This window comes from Schistocerca americana, chromosome 11 (genome assembly GCF_021461395.2).
Source record: "Schistocerca americana isolate TAMUIC-IGC-003095 chromosome 11, iqSchAmer2.1, whole genome shotgun sequence".
Classification (NCBI taxonomy): domain Eukaryota; kingdom Metazoa; phylum Arthropoda; class Insecta; order Orthoptera; family Acrididae; genus Schistocerca; species Schistocerca americana.
Window position 1 is genome coordinate 122090317 of NC_060129.1, and position 19333 is coordinate 122109649.

General features: G+C 38.6%; 1 protein-coding gene across 1 annotated transcript in view; it reads left to right on the top strand.

The window, feature by feature from the left end:
• The first annotated feature begins 7501 nt into the window (after nucleotides 1–7501).
• The window catches only part of LOC124553360 (zinc finger protein 664-like), a 176056-nt gene continuing 164224 nt past the window's right edge, over nucleotides 7502–19333 (top strand). Inside the window, exon 1 of the mRNA XM_047127233.1 lies at nucleotides 7502–7927. Within this exon, the coding sequence (XP_046983189.1) occupies nucleotides 7883–7927 (45 nt within the window). The 5' untranslated portion in view covers nucleotides 7502–7882. The remainder of the gene's footprint in view (nucleotides 7928–19333) is intronic.

A 19333-nucleotide genomic window follows, 5' to 3' on the forward strand; every position in this document is an offset into this window, starting at 1 on the left:
TGATACACCAAAGAACTGGAGAATCTAAAAAAAATAAGCTACTACTGTTGAAGCGCCTTGTCAAACTAAACAATTCTAATGAAATTAAGGATCTCAAAAAAACCACTAAGAAACTGTATAAGAAAGAGTTACAATTGGTGAAACAAAGATGCAACACAAATCTCATAAGAAATAGTAAAAGCAAATGCAAAACGGCCTGGTCAGTAATTAATACTGTTAAAGGTGAAGTCAGAAACTTTGACAAGACAGTCCCAATACCATCAGATACATTCAACAAATATTTTGTAAGCTGTGCTGATGATATCTAAAAGTTGAGCAGAAAACACAATGTAACATGTATAGATTAGCTTAAGAGTGCAAACCTAAATCATAAAAGGGCCAGATCATCACTGAAACACTTTAAAGAGGTACGCCAACATGAAGTTCTTAAAATAGTTAAAGAAAAAGTCATACAGTACAGATATTTTTAATATGTCAGACAATCTTTTGAAAGAAATCATAAATTACATTGCAGCACCATTAACATATTCTATAAACCTGTGTCTCATAGAAGGGGTTTTTCCTGATCCTCTCAAACTATCCAAGGTAACTCCAGTCTTTAAGAAGGGTATCAAATCAGATCCTGCAAACTGCAGACCAATTTCACTAATTCCAGTACTAGGAAAAGTCTTTGAAGGAATAATACGAGGGCCGTTCAGAAAGTAACCTCCGGTTGATTTAAAAAAATACACCAAGTTAAATAAAAATATTTTAATATATACATCTTACAACTACATCTTTACACTATTTTTCTACATAGTCTCCATAGCGATTGAGGCACTTATCGTATCTCTTCACAAGCTTTGAAATTCCTTCTGCATAAAAATCACCCGCTTGTGCCTGGAGCCAGCCTGTGACCGTATCTTTGAGCTCTTCGTCGTCATCAAACCGCTGTGACCCGAGCCATTTCTTCAAATGCATGAAGAGGTGATAATCACTTGGCGCCAGGCCTGGGCTGTAAGGTGGATGGTTGATAACGTCCCACTTGAAGGACTCAAGAAGGGCCGTTGTTCTGCGAGCACAGTGAGGACGGGCGTTATCGTGCAAAAAAACGATACCGGAAGTCGGCATACCACGGCGTTTGTTCTGTATAGCCCGTCGTAACTTTTTTATTGTTTCACAGTACACGTCTTGATTAATGGTCGTACCACATTCCATGAATTCAACCAACAACACCCCTTTGGCATCCCAAAACACCGTTGCCATCAGTTTTCTGGCAGAAAAATCTTGCGAGGCTTTTCTTGGTTTGGTAGGCGAATTTGAATGTGCCCACATCTTTGATTGTTCTTTTGTCTCAGGGTTCACGTACTTAATCCAGGTTTCGTCACCGGTCACGATTCTGTTTAACAATGGTTCTCCTTCGTCCTCATAACGTGACAGAAAGTCTAATGCAGAGGCCATTCTTTGAGTTTTGTGGTGGTCGGTAAGAATTTTGGGCACCCATCGTGCACAGAACTTACGGTAACCCAATCTTGCTGTCACTATCTCGTACAAGAGAGTCTTAGAAATCTGTGGAAAACCAGTAGACAACTCTGACATTGAGAAACGTCGATTTTCACGAACTTTTGCATCAACTGTCTGAACGAGTTCGTCAGTCACCAATGATGGTCTACCACTCCTCTCTTCATCATGAACGTTTTCTCGTCCACTTTTAAATAAACGTACCCATTCACGGACAACTCCTTCACTCATAACTCTTGGTCCGTACACGGCACAAAGCTCACGATGAATAGCTGCTGCAGAATATCCTTTGGCTGTAAAAAACCTTATGAGAGCACGCACTTCACATTTGGCGGGGTTTTCTATTGCAGCACACATTTCAAACTGCCACAAAAACTAAACTAGCGCAGGTACGACGTTCACTCGACCACGGCTTGATGCCGAATGACCTGTTGAGTGCGTGAACGCACAGATGGCGTCGCTACTCCCCCCACAACCCGCACTGTGACCAATCGGAGGTTACTTTCTGAACCGCCCTCGTATATGAGCAGATGTATGAGTGCCTAGAACTAAATGATATGTTATGTGCATCACAGTTAGGTTACAGAAAAGGAAGGTCAGCTATACATGCCATAGAGCTCTTAGTCAGAGACATTTTAGCAGCATTCGAGGACGGTGCTCACACACAGGTAACCTTATGAGATCCGAGCAAAGCCTTTGTATTGTACCTTTGACTGTGTTGACTACTCACTTTTGCTCTCTAAATTTAAGTACAATTGAATATGTGATGAAAGTTTAAAACTCATCAAATCATACCTCAATAAAAGGAAACAGGTGGTGAGTTCAGGAAATCATCAGTCAAACACACTCGAGGTTCAACATGGAGTGCCACAGGGGTCTAAATTGGAACCGCTTCTCTTCCTTGTACACATAAATGACTTACCAGGAAATATAGATGTAAAGATGTATATGTATGCAGGTGATACAACTTTTCTATCTGTAAACTATGTATTTGATGGTAATCTTGTAAGTGATATGAGATTGGCAAAAGAAAATGCAACATCATGGTTTAGTGCAAATGTTCTACTATTAAATGCGGAATTGGTCCAGTCTACTACAAAAATAGAAAATCAAAAGGCAAAGTTTTTAGGTATCATACTTGACAAATACTTGACAACAGTCTAACATGGAACTCTCATGTTGATCACATAGTGGTTAGGTTGTCAAGAGTTATATATTTGTTGAAGAGACTGATGTATCGTGTGACATTTGAGTACGTAAGGACAGTGTACTTTGCCTTTTTTCAATCTGTTTTAAGGTATGGGTTAATACTCTGGGAAACACCAGAAAAATAGATGAAATTATGGTGATCCAGAAGAAAGCAACCAGAGTAATGGCTAAGGTAGATAATAGAACACATTGTAAACCATTGTTCATTAAATACAGAACTTTAACAGTTATTAATTCATATATTCTTGACAGTGTTAACAACATACTTGCTGAACTACCTAATTTAAGTGTAACAAATCAAAGGCCACAAAATAGATTAGCTAAAACTAACAATAGTCATAAGTATGTGGCAATTAAAATATATAAGAAACTGTCTAAGAATGCATCAATCAAGCCTGACAAATTATTTAAAGAAAATGCGCATAACTTCTTGTTAACTAAGCCATTCTATTCATTAGAAGAATTTTTAGAAATGCCAAATATCAACTTAAATATGTAAAAATTTATTTTGTAAAATTAATAGGTTAAGTGAACTGACAAAATCTATTGCATGTAATAATGCTGAATGACTAATAAAGAATCTGAATCTGACAGTCCCTATGTGAGCAATATGTAGGGGTTTGTAGTAAATTTTTAGAGTCATCATTTAAAGTTGGTTCTTGAAATTTTGTTAATAGACTTTCTCAGGATAGTTCACATCTATCTTCAAGAGTCTGCCAGTTCAGTTCCTTCAGTATCTCTGTGATACTCTCCCGTGGATCAAATAAACCTGTGACCATTTGTGCTGCCCTTCTCTGTATACATTCAATAACCCGTCTTAATCCTATTCAGCATGGGTCCTACACACTTGAGCAATACTCTAAACTGGTCAGATGAATGATTTGTAAGCAATTTCCTTTGTAGACTGATTGCACTTCCCCAGTCGACAACTGAACCTAAATGATCATTCCATTTTATATCCTTACAAAGTGTCACATCCAGGTATACTCATAGGATGTTTTCTATTTTTCTGATGATTTTACATTTTTGAGATTAAAGCAAGTTGCCAATCTTTGTACCACTTTGAAATCTTATCAAGATCTTACTGAATATGTATTCAGCTTCTTTCAGAGAGTACTTCATTATAGATCATAGCATCATCTGCAATAAGTCTGACGTAACTATTAATATTGTCTGCAAGATCATTAATATACAACATGAACAGCAGGAACTCCAACATACTTCCCTGGGGCATATCTGAAGTTATGCCTACATCTGACAATGACCTCCATCCAAGATAACATACTGCATCCTTCTTACCAAAATGTTCTCAATTCAGTCACAAATTTCACTTGATAACCTATATGATCGTACTTTTGACAATAAGTGTAAGTGTGGTACTGAGTCAAATGCTTTTTGGAAATAAAAAAATACTGCATCTAACTGACTGTCTTGATCCAAAGCTTTCAGTATGTCACTTGAGAAATGTGTGAGTTGGTTTTCACATGTTCAATGTTTTTGGAATCCCCTAAAAACAATAATTCTGCTGTTAAGTGTACATAGCCTTATTAAAGCTGTTTCTCACTGCTTTAGGAAGCTGAAGATACTTCCTGCTAATGGTCCATAAACTGTCTGTACTACAAGCTTGAGTATTTCCTGACCCATTATTGTGGCACAGTATTCAATGTTTTGTTAACCTGGAGGGCCTGAGATTTAACACTTTTTCTTGCTTATGTAGGCACACCCCTCACCATGAACCACAGACTTTGCCAAGGTAGGGTGGCTAGGGAGTCTCAATGATACAGGTAGCTGTACTATAGTGGCAACTTCAACAGAGGCATATCAGTTGAGAGGCCAGACATGCATGTGGGTCCTGAAGACAGGCAGCAGGCTTTTCAGTAGCTGCAGGGGCAACAGTCTGAATGATAGACTGACCTGGCCTTGTGACACTAACCAAAACAGCCTTGCTGTGCTGGTACTGTGAATGGTTGTAAAGCAAGGGGAAACTATAGCCACAATTTTTTTCCAAGGGCATGCAACTCTACTGCATTGTTAAATGATGATGGCATCCTCTTGGGGAAAATATTCCGGAGGTAAAATAGTCTCCCATTTGAATGTCTGGGCAGGGACTACTCGGGGAGATGTCATCAGTACAAACAAAATCTATAGATTGGATCGTGGGATGTTAGATCCCTTGATCTGACTGGCAGGTTAGAGAATCTAAAAAGGCAAATGGTTTGGTCGAGGTTACATATAGTGGGAATTAGTGAAGTTCAATGGCAGGAAGTACAGGACTTCTGGTAAGGCAAATACAGGGTTATAAATAGAAAAACACATAGGGATAATGCAGAAGAAGGTCTAATAATGAATAAGCAAATGGGAATGCAAGTGAGCTACAATGAACAGTGTAGTGGACATATTAACATAGTCGATATAAAGCCAACATCCACCAGAGTAGCACATGTTTGTATGCCAACTAGCTACACAGATGATGAATAAATTGAAAGAATGTATGCTGAGATAAAAGAAATTATTCAGACAGTTAAGGGAGAGGAAAATTTAATTGTGATGTGGAATTGGAATTTGGTAGTAAGAAGTGGAGTAAAAGTAGTAGGTGAAAATGGACTGGGAGAAAGGAATAAAAGAGGAAGCCACTTCATAGAATTTTGCATAGAGCATAATTTAATCACCACTAACACTTGGTTTAAGAATTATGAAAGAAGGTCGTATATGTGGACGAGTCCTGGAGACACTGAAAGGTCTCAGATTGATTATTTAAGGGCAAGAGAGAGATTTCTGAACCAGATTGTAAACTGTAAGACATTTCCAGAGGCATATGTGGACTCTGATCATAATATATTCGTTGTGAACTACAGATTAAAACTGTAGAAGCTACAAAAAGAAAGATAGGAAATTAAGGAGATGGAAACTGAATGATCTGAAAGAACCAGAGGCTGTTGAGAGTTTTGGAGGGAACATTAAGCAACGTATTCAGAAGAATAATCTGTATGATGTCCTGAAACTGTATTATATCTAGGGATTATATTTGATTATTCGATGTTGAATAAATATTATTATTATTATTATTATTATGGAAAAGAATACAGCAGAACATGGATGGGTAGCTTTGAGAGACGAAATAGTGAAGGTAGCAGGGGATCAAATAGGTAAAAAGAAAAGAGTTAGCAGAAATCCTTGGACATCACAGGAGATACTGAATTTAAGTGATGGAAGGAGAAAATATAAAAAGGAAAGGAAGCAGTGGCTGAGAAGGGAGTGAGACAGGTTGCAGTCTATTCCAGTTGTTCCTCAATCTATACTTTGAGCAAGCAGTAAAGGAAATAAAAGAAAAAGAAATTGGAAAAGGACTTAAAGTTCAAATAGAAGAAATAAAAACTTTGAGGTTTGCTGACAACATTGTTATTCCATCAGAGACAGCAAAAGAGTTAGAAAAGCAGTTGAACAGAGTGGATGATGCCTTGAAAGATAGATGTAAGAAGCTTTTGAAATGTGATGCTACAGAAGAATGCCGAATATAGATGGATAGATCATGTAATTACTGAGGAAGTACTGAATAGAATAGGTGAGTAGAGAAATTTATGGGATAACTTTACTAAAAGAAGGGATTGGTTGATAGGATATATTCGGAAACATGAAGGAATCATTCGTTTAGTATTGAAGGGAAGTGGGTGGAAGATGGTGGATAATTGTAGGGGGGAGATCAAGAAGTGAATGCAGTAAGCAATTTCAAATAGATGTTAGCTGCAGTAGTTATTTGGAGATAAAGGGGCTTTCTCAGGATAGAGCAGCATAAAACAGCTGCATCAAAGTGGTCTTTGGATTGAAGACCACAACAGTGCAACCACCCCTCTTTCTCATGAGAACAAGGGCACCAATACAGTAGTTTGTAGGGGCTGGAGTAAGACTTGGAGATATTTAGTATTTTTAATATTTTAAAAGATGACTGACAACTTGAAAATAGTCATAAAAAGTTCCTGGTTCGACCCTGTTAAAAACCAGAGCCACCCCAACCTTTCAATTATTTTCGTCTAAGAAAAACACCTACTACACTATATTTTTTTCCTTTCTCTGAGAGGGAGGGGGGACGGGACAAGTGCTCGCAGTGCACTCCCCCCCCCCCTCTCCCCCCTATGCCCCTTGGTATAGGTGTCCTTGCGTAAGAAATATATGACTTGTGGTAACTTAGAACATAATCTCTGTGTGTGACTCATTATTTTTAGTGTCAAAATGCAGATCCAGCAAGTTCTTTTTCATACTTATGTCCAGTGCCATAATTACAGAAAATAAATTCTACATTTACAGTTTTATCATGATTGATAGCTAATTTATTATCTTTAAAAAATATTTTATATCTAAAATGCTCTTTCTTCCATGTCGTTTCTAGTTTGTATAAACAAAAAATCACCTGTGGTAGGCCATAGTAAATTTCTAACTATTACTATAATTTTCCAGAGCAGAATTTCAGTGACATTCACAATACATTGCAATCTTATTGCACCCTAGTTGACTTGAATGGAGTGTCAGTGGTTACCCAGTTACTGAGAATTGAGTTACACGCCAAAAGAAAACGCAGGACCATAAACTGTTCAGGAATTTGAGAGTGAACGCTATTTAGGTCTTATTTCGATACCGCACACTGTGTGGGTTACATTTACTTCTGATGTACAATCAGGCAATGTCATCAGTTACTATCCGCGCATGCGCGCGTTGAATTACGCGAACAGATGAGATAATAATCGCTGATATGTCAAATATATCAAGCGGAACTTTCGTATACGATTCCACTGCCTGTTTGGCGCCTTGCTTGTATATGTTTAGAAACCTCACGAAAATGTTCGTTATAGGTGTGTGTATGAAATTGTTAATTTCGTGTGCAGACATGGATGAGCTATCGATCATTAAGGCGTACTGCATTAATGCCGGTTAATGGTCGATCAAGCATTCATCATGTTACTACTGTTTCAAGTACAGCTATGGCGCGGTATATTAAATCATGCTCAAAAATGACGCTCGTGTTTCCATTGACATCGCGCGATTTTCGAAATTAAAAGAATCGTATTAGCTGAGCTATTTCGTTACGAGTTATACTCGGAAGTTTAAATATGGCGGATAGCGGCTGAATTGTTTGCAGTGTGCAAATTACAATTTCGGCAAAATTGGTTGTGTTACTATCATGTACGAATATCCGACAGACAGTACAATTACGAGTTCATCGCAGGTAACAACGTACTTTCTGTGCATGCTTTATTTGAAATTACTGAGCAGGTCTTCGCATTTTATGCAGTGAATCATTAACAGTAATCCGCCCCTATAATAGCGTAGCCCCTTCTTTGCTCCGCGTTGCCGGTGAAATACTGGATCGAGAAGATAGGCGAACAATGTTAATAATGACTGAGCAGTTTTGAAATTTCCATTCTACGTTTCTAACACGTGAAAACAGATCCCGGCAGTTTATGACACGTAAATTCTCCAGAAAATGAGGGTGTAGATTAAAAAATGTAGGCATTTTTTTACTCTGAATAGTTTTGGGAAAAATGACTTAATATGTGTTATAATACTTGACTCATAGGAATTTAAAGACGATTGTATTTGAATTATTTAAGTTGTTGCAGAAACTCCCGTGCCCTTACCCCATTTGAATATTGAAGTTCATGTTGATAACGGTTAATGTCTAAACTTAATTTAATTTTACAGATGTACGATTAAATTTCGAAAAGCAGACCTCTAGCTATTTTCGTCAACAAACGCGACGTTGAAGGGTCTGATTGGTGTTTCCTGTGCTTGTCCGGGAAGATTTTGTATGTCGTTGAATATATGTGCCCCGTGCCGGTTAATACAATAAAGTAAAAATAATAGGTAATTCTATCAGATATTGGTGTTTTCTTTTCGATTGTACCGAGTTAAAATGCTGGACTCACCACACAAAATATTTAATGTACATGTGGTTTATTTATTTTTTGCATGACTATAAGGCACTTGTAACAATAGAAAATTTTGGTATGTGTAGCAAATAGGATCTTTTAGCTTGAACAGCAAATAAATGAAGATAAACATCAAAACTTCTGAACGTATTTTGTGCTAAAATTATCAGTGGCCATGAAATATAAAAATTACCGAAGCCCACAATAGCTGCCTTCACATACAAAGATGTAAACAACACATGATAGTACATTCACAGATTATGATGCATATAAATAATTTAAATGTATGATATAAACTTAGATAGTTGGAACATGTAATAAGCAAATAAATGTGTGACATGCCACTTATAGACAAATGTCCATGTATTCACTCACTGAATAAAAACAACAACAATGTAGATAAAACTGTAAAGATGTTTAAGGACTACATGGGGGCAATAGCTTTTATTTTCCCAGGGAGTGTATGAAAAAGTTTGAATTGATGTGGAGCAGAAGTGCAGCTACAGTGTACCGTGCTCATCCGCTACGTCCAGCTGTTGGCTGTTTGTTTCTGTCAGTTGCAACCAATTGGATGCTAACTAATGTGAATAGGAAAATCTAAAGGTGCTTGCAGACTGACCTGTAGCAAAGCCTGAGGCCCATTTTTCACTGGAATGTGGCAATGTCATTGGAAGCTGGCAAAACATGATGAATGATGGGAAGCAAACATGAACGATCATGTGTTGGTTACCGGTAGCAAATCAGGATAAAAGGTACATATTGGTCCCACTTGCATATTTCAATATGGAGTGGACATAAACATTAGGATGTGCTACCAGTTGATTGTTTATCACAGCCTTTATTTGGCTTTCACATTCTTTGGCCCACCAACTCTCAACCAAATTGTCACTTCTCAAGCTAATCTCGACCTCGGGCTGCGCTACAGGATAGTCTGTCACAACAGCCAAGATATCAGGGTGGGGGGATTGGAGGATCCAGTACCAATGTTCATTTGTGGTTTTCTATGTTTCATGAATAAAATTAGCTGATATTTTGTTCTGTTATGTTAGAATTTTATCACATGTCAAATTTTTTGGCAAAATCAGAAATCAGCAGTACAGGTAAGTTGTTGTAATGATGTAGCCCTATGCATATATCGGACTGTACTACACATGAATCAATAACAGCAGCATTTGGCTTCACGGCAGATTAGTCTGTCAGTATAAGTAGTTTTCTTCCAAGCCACAATGAAATTGTTACAGTCCAGCTTAACATAGGCCCTGGTCTGTCAGCTAATCTAGTTTCCTTCCTCCTCTCCACAACAAAAACAAATCAATTTGCATATTCTGCCAGAAGAAAACATTAGATCTAGTGGGTCTTCTTAGCTGATGTGTGCTCTCTCCCAATTGCTGATAACCAACGGAAACAAATTTCCAACATCAGCATGCAACAGAAGAGCCTGATGCACCGTAAGTGTACTGTAGTCCTATGTGGAATGGAACTTTCTGACACATTATGATATGTGTACGAAAGTTTTTTTGTTGAGTCTTGCGTTGTCGTTCCTCTGCAGATTTCTGTGGCTGTCTGCTACATTTTTTTTTTTGAAAAACAAAATAGTTTCATTTAAATGCATGGTAGTGGAAGTATTTAACTGCTGATACAGCAGGTTATGAATCCATTGGGTTGACTCAAGTGTCCGATCCCACCCTTCGGCTTTGACCCGCGACGTAAGGCTGTTGTGGTGTGTGACGTCACGACAGCGGGAATTTAGTTTCTGAGACTGGCGTGTTTGTAGGTCTCGTTTTGATGTGATCGGTGGTGCTCTCTGGTGGTGTGTATCTGTGTTGTGTGTTAGGTGATGTTTTCGGTTTAGTTTCCGTGTGTGACGTGTTTGTTGTTGTTGTTGTGGTCTTCAGTCCTGAGACTGGTTTGATGCAGCTCTCCATGCTACTCTAATATGTGCAAGCTTTTTCGTCTCTCAGTAGCTACTGCAACCTACATCCTTCTGAATCTGCTTAGTGTATTCATCTCTTGGTCTCCCTCTACGATTTTTACCCTCCACGCTGCCCTCCAATACTAAATTGGTGATCCCTTGATGCCTCAGAACATGTCCTACCAACCGATCCCTTCTTCAAGTCAAGTTGTGCCACAAACCTCTCTTCTCCCCAATCCTATTCAGTACTTCCTCATTAGTTATGTGATCTACCCATCTAATCTTAAGCATTCTTCTGTAGCACCACATTTTGAAAGCTACTATTCTCTTCTTGTCCAAACTATTTACCATCCATGTTTCACTTCCATACATGGCTACACTCCATACGAATACGTTCAGAAACGACTTCCTCATACTTAAATCAATACTGGATGTTAACAAATTTCTCTTCTTCAGAAACGATTTCCTTGCCATTGCCAGCCTGCATTTTATATCCTCTCTACTTCGACCATCATCAGTTATTTTGCTCCCCAAATAGCAAAACTCCTTTACTACTTTAAGTGCCTCATTTCCTAATCTAATTCCCTCAGCATCACCCGACTTAATTAGACTACATTCCATTATCCTTGTTTTGCTTTTGTTAATGTTCATCTTATATCCTCCTTTCAAGACACTGTCCATTCCGTTCAACTGCTCTTCCAAGTCCTTTGCTGTCTCTGACAGAATTACAATGTCATCGGCGAACCTCAAAGTTTTTATTTCTTCTCCATGGATTTTAATACCTACTCCGAATTTTTCTTTTGTTTCCTTTACTGCTTGCTCAATATACAGATTGAACAACATCGGGGAGAGGCTACAACCCTGTCTTACTCCCTTCCCAACCACTGCTTCCCTTTCATGTCCCTCGACTCTTATAACTGCCATCTGGTTTCTGTACAAATTGTAAATAGCCTTTTGCTCCCTGTATTTTACCCCTGCCACCTTTAGAATTTGAAAGAGAGTATTCCAGTCAACATTGTCAAAAGCTTTCTCTAAGTCTACAAATGCTAGAAACGTAGGTTTGCCTTTTCTTAATCTTTCTTCTAAGATAAGTCGTAAGGTCAGTATTGCCTCACGTGTTCCAGTGTTTCTACGGAATCCAAACTGATCTTCCCCGAGGTTGGCTTCTACTAGTTTTTCCATTCGTCTGTAAAGAATCTGTGTTAGTATTTTGCAGCCGTGGCTTATTAAACTGATAGTTTGGTAATTTTCACATCTGTCAACACCTGCTTTCTTTGGGATTGGAATTATTATATTCTTCTTGAAGTCTGAGGGTATTTCGCCTGTTTCATACATCTTGCTCACCAGATGGTAGAGTTTTGTCAGGACTGGCTCTCCCAAGGCCGTCAGTAGTTCCAATGGAATGTTGTCTACTCCGGGGGCCTTGTTTCAACTCAGGTGTTTCAGTGCTCTCTCAAACTCTTCACGCAGTATCATATCTCCCATTTCATCTTCATCTACATCCTCTTCCATTTCCATAATATTGTCCTCAAGTACATCGCCCTTGTATAAACCCTCTATATACTCCTTCCACCTTTCTGCTTTCCCTTCTTTGCTTAGAACTGGGTTTCCATCTGAGCTCTTGATATTCATACAAGTCGTTCTCTTATCTCCAAAGGTCTCTTTAATTTTCCTGTAGGCAGCATCTATCTTACCCCTAGTGAGATAGACCTCTACATCCTTACATTTGTCCTCTAGCCATCCCTGCTTAGCCATTTTGCACTTCCTGTCGATCTCATTTTTGAGACGTTTGTTTTCCTTTTTGCCTGCTTCATTTACTGCATTTTTATATTTTCTCCTTTCATCAATTAAATTCAATATTTCTTCTGTTACCCAAGGATTTCTACTAGCCCTCGTCTTTTTACCTACTTGATCCTCTGCTGCCTTCACTACTTCATCCCTCAAAGCTACCCATTCTTCTTCTACTGTATTTCTTTCCCCCATTCCTGTCAATTGTTCCCTTATACTTTCCCTGAAACTCTGTACAACCTCTGGTTCCTTCAGTTTATCCAGGTCCCATCTCCTTAAATTCCCACCTTTTTGCAGTTTCTTCAGTTTTAATCTGCAGTTCATAACCAATAGATTGTGGTCAGAGTCCACATCTGCCCCTGGAAATGCCTTAGAATTTAAAACCTGGTTCCTAAATCTCTGTCTTACCATTAAATAATCTATCTGATACCTTTTAGTATCTCCAGGGTTCTTCCATGTATACATCCTTCTTCCATGATTCTTGAACCAAGTGTTAGCTATGATTAATTTATGCTTTGTGCAAAATTCTACCAGACGGCTTCCTCTTTCATTCCTTACTCCCAATCCACATTCACCTACTACGTTTCCTTCCCTTCCTTTTCCTACCATCGAGTTCCAGTCACCCTTGACTATTAAATTTTGGTCTCCCTTCACTATCTGAATAATTTCTTTTATCTCATCATACATTTCATCAATTTCTTCAACATCTGCAGAGCTAGTTGGCATATAAACTTCTACTACTGTAGTAGGGGTGGGCTTCATATCTATCTTGGCCACAATAATGCATTCACTATGCTGTCTGTAGTAGCTTACCCGCACTCCTACTTTTTTATTCATTATTAACCTACTCCTGCATTACCCCTATTTGATTTTGTATTTATAACCCTGTATTCCCCTGGCCAAAAGTCTTGTTCCTCCTGCCACCGAACTTCACTAATTCCCACTATATCTAACTTCAACCTATCCATTTCCCTTTTTAAATTTTCTAACCTACCTGCCCGATTAAGGGATCTGACATTCCACGCTCCGATCCGTAGAACGCCAGTTTTCTTTCTCCTGATAACGACATCCTCTTGAGTAGTCCCCGCCCGGAGATCCGAATGGGGGACTATTTTACCTCCGGAATATTTTACCCAAGAGGACGCCATCATCATTTAATCATACAGTAAAGCTGCATGCCCTCGGGAAAAATTACGGCTGTGACGTGTTTATAGGTGGCATATTGTTGCAGTCGGTGGTTCTCTCTGGTGGTGTGTTACATGGCGTATGGGGTTCATTTGCGTTGTAGCATTGCACGTGTGTGGTATCGGCAGTGACTGTGCCTTCCGCGGAATATTTTTCAGTGAGTTAACGATTTTGGTTTTGTTATGTCGATGTTATTGTAGAATTTTGGTAAATTGCTTTTTTTTATGTCTTTGGTAGCTATGGATATGACTGGCAAGGTCAACAGTTTTCGGTTGTCGACGATGATGGGGGACAGTGCGTTGTCTCTAATAAAATTTCTTCAACTAATTGGATTGTTGGATGAAGTTGTGAAGTGTTCATTGTGTCGTGAAGAAATGAGGCTTACCACAGTTACGGCGTCTCGGACCAGGGACGGCTATATGTGGAGATGTCATAAGGATAATAGGTCAAGGGAAGTGTTCGATTCCAATTTTGTCGGTTTGTTGTGTTTTTTCAGGTAGTGATGATTGTGGACATGGTTGTAGTTTTGGATTGTATGATTTGGTATCGGTAGTTTCTGTTGAACTATATAGGTCAAGGGAAGTGTTCAATTCCAATTTGTGGGATCGGGAGCTGCTGTTGAGCGATATAGGTCAAGGGAAGCGTCAGATTCCAGAGGATATTGTGTTTAGTGGAATTTGGGGAGTTTTGTGTTGTCGGTTTTTTCGTTGTTTTGTGTGGTTTGGTATGGTGGTGTGCATCTAAATTTGTTTATATTTACTTTGTCCCCACCCAAAAACCCCCAATTTCCCACGCTTGTCCCTTTAGTTTCATTAGGTTCCTTGTGGAACGTGTGTGTGTTGGTTTTTTCAATGTATTTTCGTGTTTGTGGTCATGTTTATGTAATGAAGTCATGGGCACCATATGGGAGTCATAGTGTATGGTCGTTTCCGCCATATTTGTGACGTCATGGGTCAAAGAAGACGGGTGGAATCAGACGCTTCTGTATTTCCAATCCATTATTTCGCTCCGATTATCGTAAGGGCCTTTTTTATACTTTAAATATACTGAGTGCCGCTGGAGAGTTTCCCCAAACTTTTAGCGTAAGTGTGATTGAATATAAACATAGTAAACACTCTTGACCAGAGAGTGAATTAAATTTCAGGGAGGAGAAGTAAAAACTTGGAGGTTTGCCGATGTCACTGTAATTCTGTAAGAGACAGCAGGGAGTAGTTGAGTGGAATGGGTTGGGTCTTGAAAAAAGGCTATAATATAAACACCAACAAAAGTAAAACAATTACTGATAGTAGCCAAAATAGATGGCATATGAAAATTGCTCTATCTCGCGAAGCATTTCTGAAAAAGAGGAATTTGTTGACATCAGATGTAAATATAAGCATTAGGAAATCTTTCCTGAAGGTATTTGTGTGGACCTTAGCCTTGTACTGGAGTGAAACATGGAAAGTTTTCAAACATGGTATTATAGAAGACCTTATCATCAGATGGGTTGATTAAATAATTAATGAGGTGATACTGAATGAAATTGGAGAGAAAAAAGGAGTTGTTGCACAACATGGCAAAAACGAGGATCAGCTGATAGAGGTCAAATCCTGAGGCATCAATCAAGGAATCAATTTGGCGAGGGGAGTCAGAAACTGTTGAAGGAGACAGGATTGACTACAGTAAGCACTTTTCAAATGGATGTAGGCTGCAGTAGTTATGCAGAGGTGGAGATGCTGGCACAAGCTACAGTAGTACAGAGAGCTCTATCAGACAAGTTTTCAGGATAAAGACCAATATAACAAGCACTGTTAACAGTGGCCATGTTGGTACATTACTTTAGGACATGTACCACATCATGCTCTTGACTTAATTTACCTTTAATGTGCTCAGTGTGTTTAGTTCATGCTGCCAAACACCGGGGAATTTTGTTTTTGGGCTACTGTGCATGACCATACTTAAGGGTCTCAATACGAGTTGAAATTTTGGAATTTTCAATTATTTATTTATTTATTTATTTTTGCACTGATCTTAGTCTACAGAATTTCCCCTTTCCAATCTTATATAATACATGTATATTATTGTCTTATTTTGGTTTATTGATTCATTTAAACAAAACAAGGTGGGCATGACCACGTTCCAAGAATGTGGACAGTTGAAGAAGCAAAGATACGTCAATTACATTGGTGTTGGGGATTGAAAAGGTTTCAAAGCAGCTGAGGAAGAGAAGCCGTGTTGGGAAAATGTAACTACAACTAAACTGGAGTGCTTGACCATACTGTTCACTCAGGTTGTGGCTTGTCAAATGACTGTGTGGTTGTCATACAGTCATACAAACAGTGTGCAGCACTAGATTTGCACCTGGTGGCCAAAATTGGAAGTTTTTTTTTTTTTTTTTTTTTTTTTTTTTTTTTTTTTTTCAGCGTAAATTGGTTCCACATTTACATCTACATTTATACTCTGTGAACCACCCATGAAGTGCATGGCAGAGGATTTGTCCCATTGTACCTATTATTGGGGTATCTCCCTTTTCCATTCACATATGAAGTGCAGGAAGAATAATTGATTGCCTCTATGTGTGCTGTAATTATTCTAATCTTGTCCTCACTATCTATATGTCAGTGCATGCATGGAGGGTTGTAGTATATTCCTAGTCATAGTTATAGCTGGTTCTAGAAACATTGTAAATAGACTTTCTTGCGATAGTTTACATCTAGCTTTTAGAGTCTTCTAGTTAAGTTCCTTCAGTATCTTAGTGACATTCTCCCTGGGATCAAACAAACCTGTGACCATTTGTGCTGCCCATCTCTGTATACATTCAGTATCCCATCTTAGTCGTATTTGGTACAGGTCCCACACACATGAGCAATACTCTAGAACTAGTTACAAGAGTGATTTGTAAACAATCTCCTTTGTAGAGTGATTGCAATTCCTCAGTATCCTATGTGTAAACTGAAGTCTGCCACCAACTGCTTTACTTATGACTCTGTGTATGTGATCATTTCGTATCATTACAAAGTGTTACTCCCTGGTTTTTGTATAAGTTAGCTGATTTCAGCAGTGGCTCATTGATCTTCTGCTATGCAGCGTACCTACCAAGTTTCACTGCCATACAATAATTACAGTCCACACTGGTCCATTGAGTAGCTGAACTTCAATTACAACCAGCTGGTACAATTTTGTGCCCTGAGAGAAAATGCTGTTTTTAATTTTTTTGTTTGTTTTTCCATGACAAATTTAAGTCCAAACTAGCTCTTGTCCCATGATTAGGTATAGTTTGTCCGTTGTGCACAACAGATTGGTAGATGTATGGTAGGTGAACTCACTTGATGCAGCAAGAATACCCAGATTCTTAAATAGTTCTTTATATTGTGTCTGCCTACTCCTTTGGTTATTTTCTTGAGATGTGTGGTAGATCACTTGATGCAGTAAGGATACCCAGATTCTTAAATAGTTCTTTACATTGAGCCTGTGTACTACTTTTTGTTATTTTCTTGCGGCCCTTTTCTGCAGTGTGAAAACAGTGACCTTGGTTTTGTGCCCTTGTTTGCCAGAAAAGAAATCTTAATATTTTGTTATCCTTTCGATTTAATATGCTGTTAAAACATCTCAATGGGCTATCTCTGCTGATTTTGTCCGTATGAATCCATGCTGAGGTACAGACAATTTATTATTCTTCTCAGTAAATAATATCGTTTTTTTCTTAATTTCCTATAAAACCTTTGAAACTGTTGATGAAATGATAATTGGCCTATAGTTGTTCATGCTGTCTTACCTCCCTCCCTTTCTCCCCCCAACCCCATCTACTACATGTAGATGACTTTGGATGTTTTCAATGACTCAGGAAAAGTATTCGATTGGAGTGAGAGGAGTCACAAGTATGTTAATGGTATTATTACAATATAGATACATTTCTTCAGAATTGTCACTTTAATATCATGAATTTCACCTAGATAATGGTTTATCAGTTCTTTTATAGCTTTCATGGCCTTGTCCCTAGAGACAAGATTAATAAACATCATCCTATAACATGTTACTGTTTATAATTTAGTAGCTGGAGCTTTAGCTTAAATGGTGATTTACCAAATCTTCCACAATACCTGTAGAGAATTTATTAAATACGTTTGTCACTGCTATTGTTGTTGTTGTGATCTTCAGTCCTGAGACTGGTTTGATGCAGCCCTCCATGCTACTCTATCCTGTGCAAACTTCTTCATCTCCCAGTACCTACTGCAACCTACATCCTTCTGAATCTGCTTAGTGTATTCATCTCTTGGTCTCCCTCTATGATTTTTACCCTCCACGCTGCTCTCCAATACTAAATTGGTGATCCCTTGATGCCTCAGAACATGTCCTACCAACCGATCCCTTCTTCTAGTCAAGTTGTGCCACAAACTTCTCTTCTCCCCAATCCTATTCAATACCTCCTCATTAGTTACGTGATCTACCCACCTTATCTTCAGCTTTCTTCTGTAGCACCACATTTCGAAAGCTTCTATTCTCTTCTTGTCCAAACTATTTGTCATCCATATTTCACTTCCATACATGGCTACACTCCATACAAATACTTTCAGAAACGACTTCCTGACACTTAAATCTATACTCGATGTTAACAAAGTTCTCTTCTTCAGAAATTCTTTCCTTACCATTGCTAGTCTACATTTTATATCCTCTCTACTTCGACCATCATCAGTTATTTTGCTCCCCACATAGCAAAACTCCTTTACTACTTTAAGTGTCTCATTTCCTAATCTAAGTCCTTCAGCATCACCCGACTTAATTTGACTACATTCCATTATCCTTATTTTGCTTTTGTTGATGTTCATCTTATACCCTCCTTTCAAGACACTGTCCATTCCGTTCAACTGCTCTTCCAAGTCCTTTGCTGTCTCTGACAGAACTACAATGTCATCGGCGAACCTCAAAGTTTTTATTTCTTCTCCATGGATTTTTATACCTACTCCGAATTTTTCTTTTGTTTCCTTTACTGCTTGCTCAATATACAGATTGAATAACATCGGGAAGAGGCTACAACCCTGTCTCACTCCCTTCCCAACCACTGCTTGCTATATGTACATACATACTCCACAAGCCACCATATGATGGATGGTGGAGGGTACTTAACACCATTGCTCATCATTCTCTTTCCTGTTCTACTCACAAATGGAGATCGGAAAAACCACTGTCTCTATGCCTCTATATGAACCCTAATTTCTCGTACCTCATATTCGCAGTCCTTAAGCAAAATGTATGTTGGTGGCAGTAGAATCATTCTGCAGTCAGCTGCAGATGACGATTCTCTAAATTTTCCCAATACTGTTTCACAAAAAGAATGTCTTCTTCACTCAAAGTGTTACCATTTGGGCTCTTGCAGATGTCTGTAATACTCGCATGTTGATTGAACCTCCCAGCAACAAGTCTGACAGCACATCTCTGAATTTCTTTCCCATCTTTCTTTATTCCCACTTGATGGGGATTGCAAACACACCAGCAGTAATCAAGAATGGGTCGCACAACTGGTCTGTCTTTATAAATGAGCAGCACTTTCCTAGAATCCTTCGATAAACCAAAGTCAACCGTCCGCCTTCCCTACAATTGACCTTATTTGCTCATTTAATTTTTATCACACTGCAACATTGTGTTTAGATTTTAATCGACATTGCTGTGTCCAGTAATATACCGCTAATAGTGTATTCAAGTAAAGTAGGATTGTTTTTCCTATTTATCTGCATTATCTTATATGTTTCCACATTTGGAGGAAGCTGCCATTATAAGTCCAATAGAAGTTCTGTCCAAGAGGTCCTGTATCCTCTTACAGTCACTCAGTGACAAGACATCC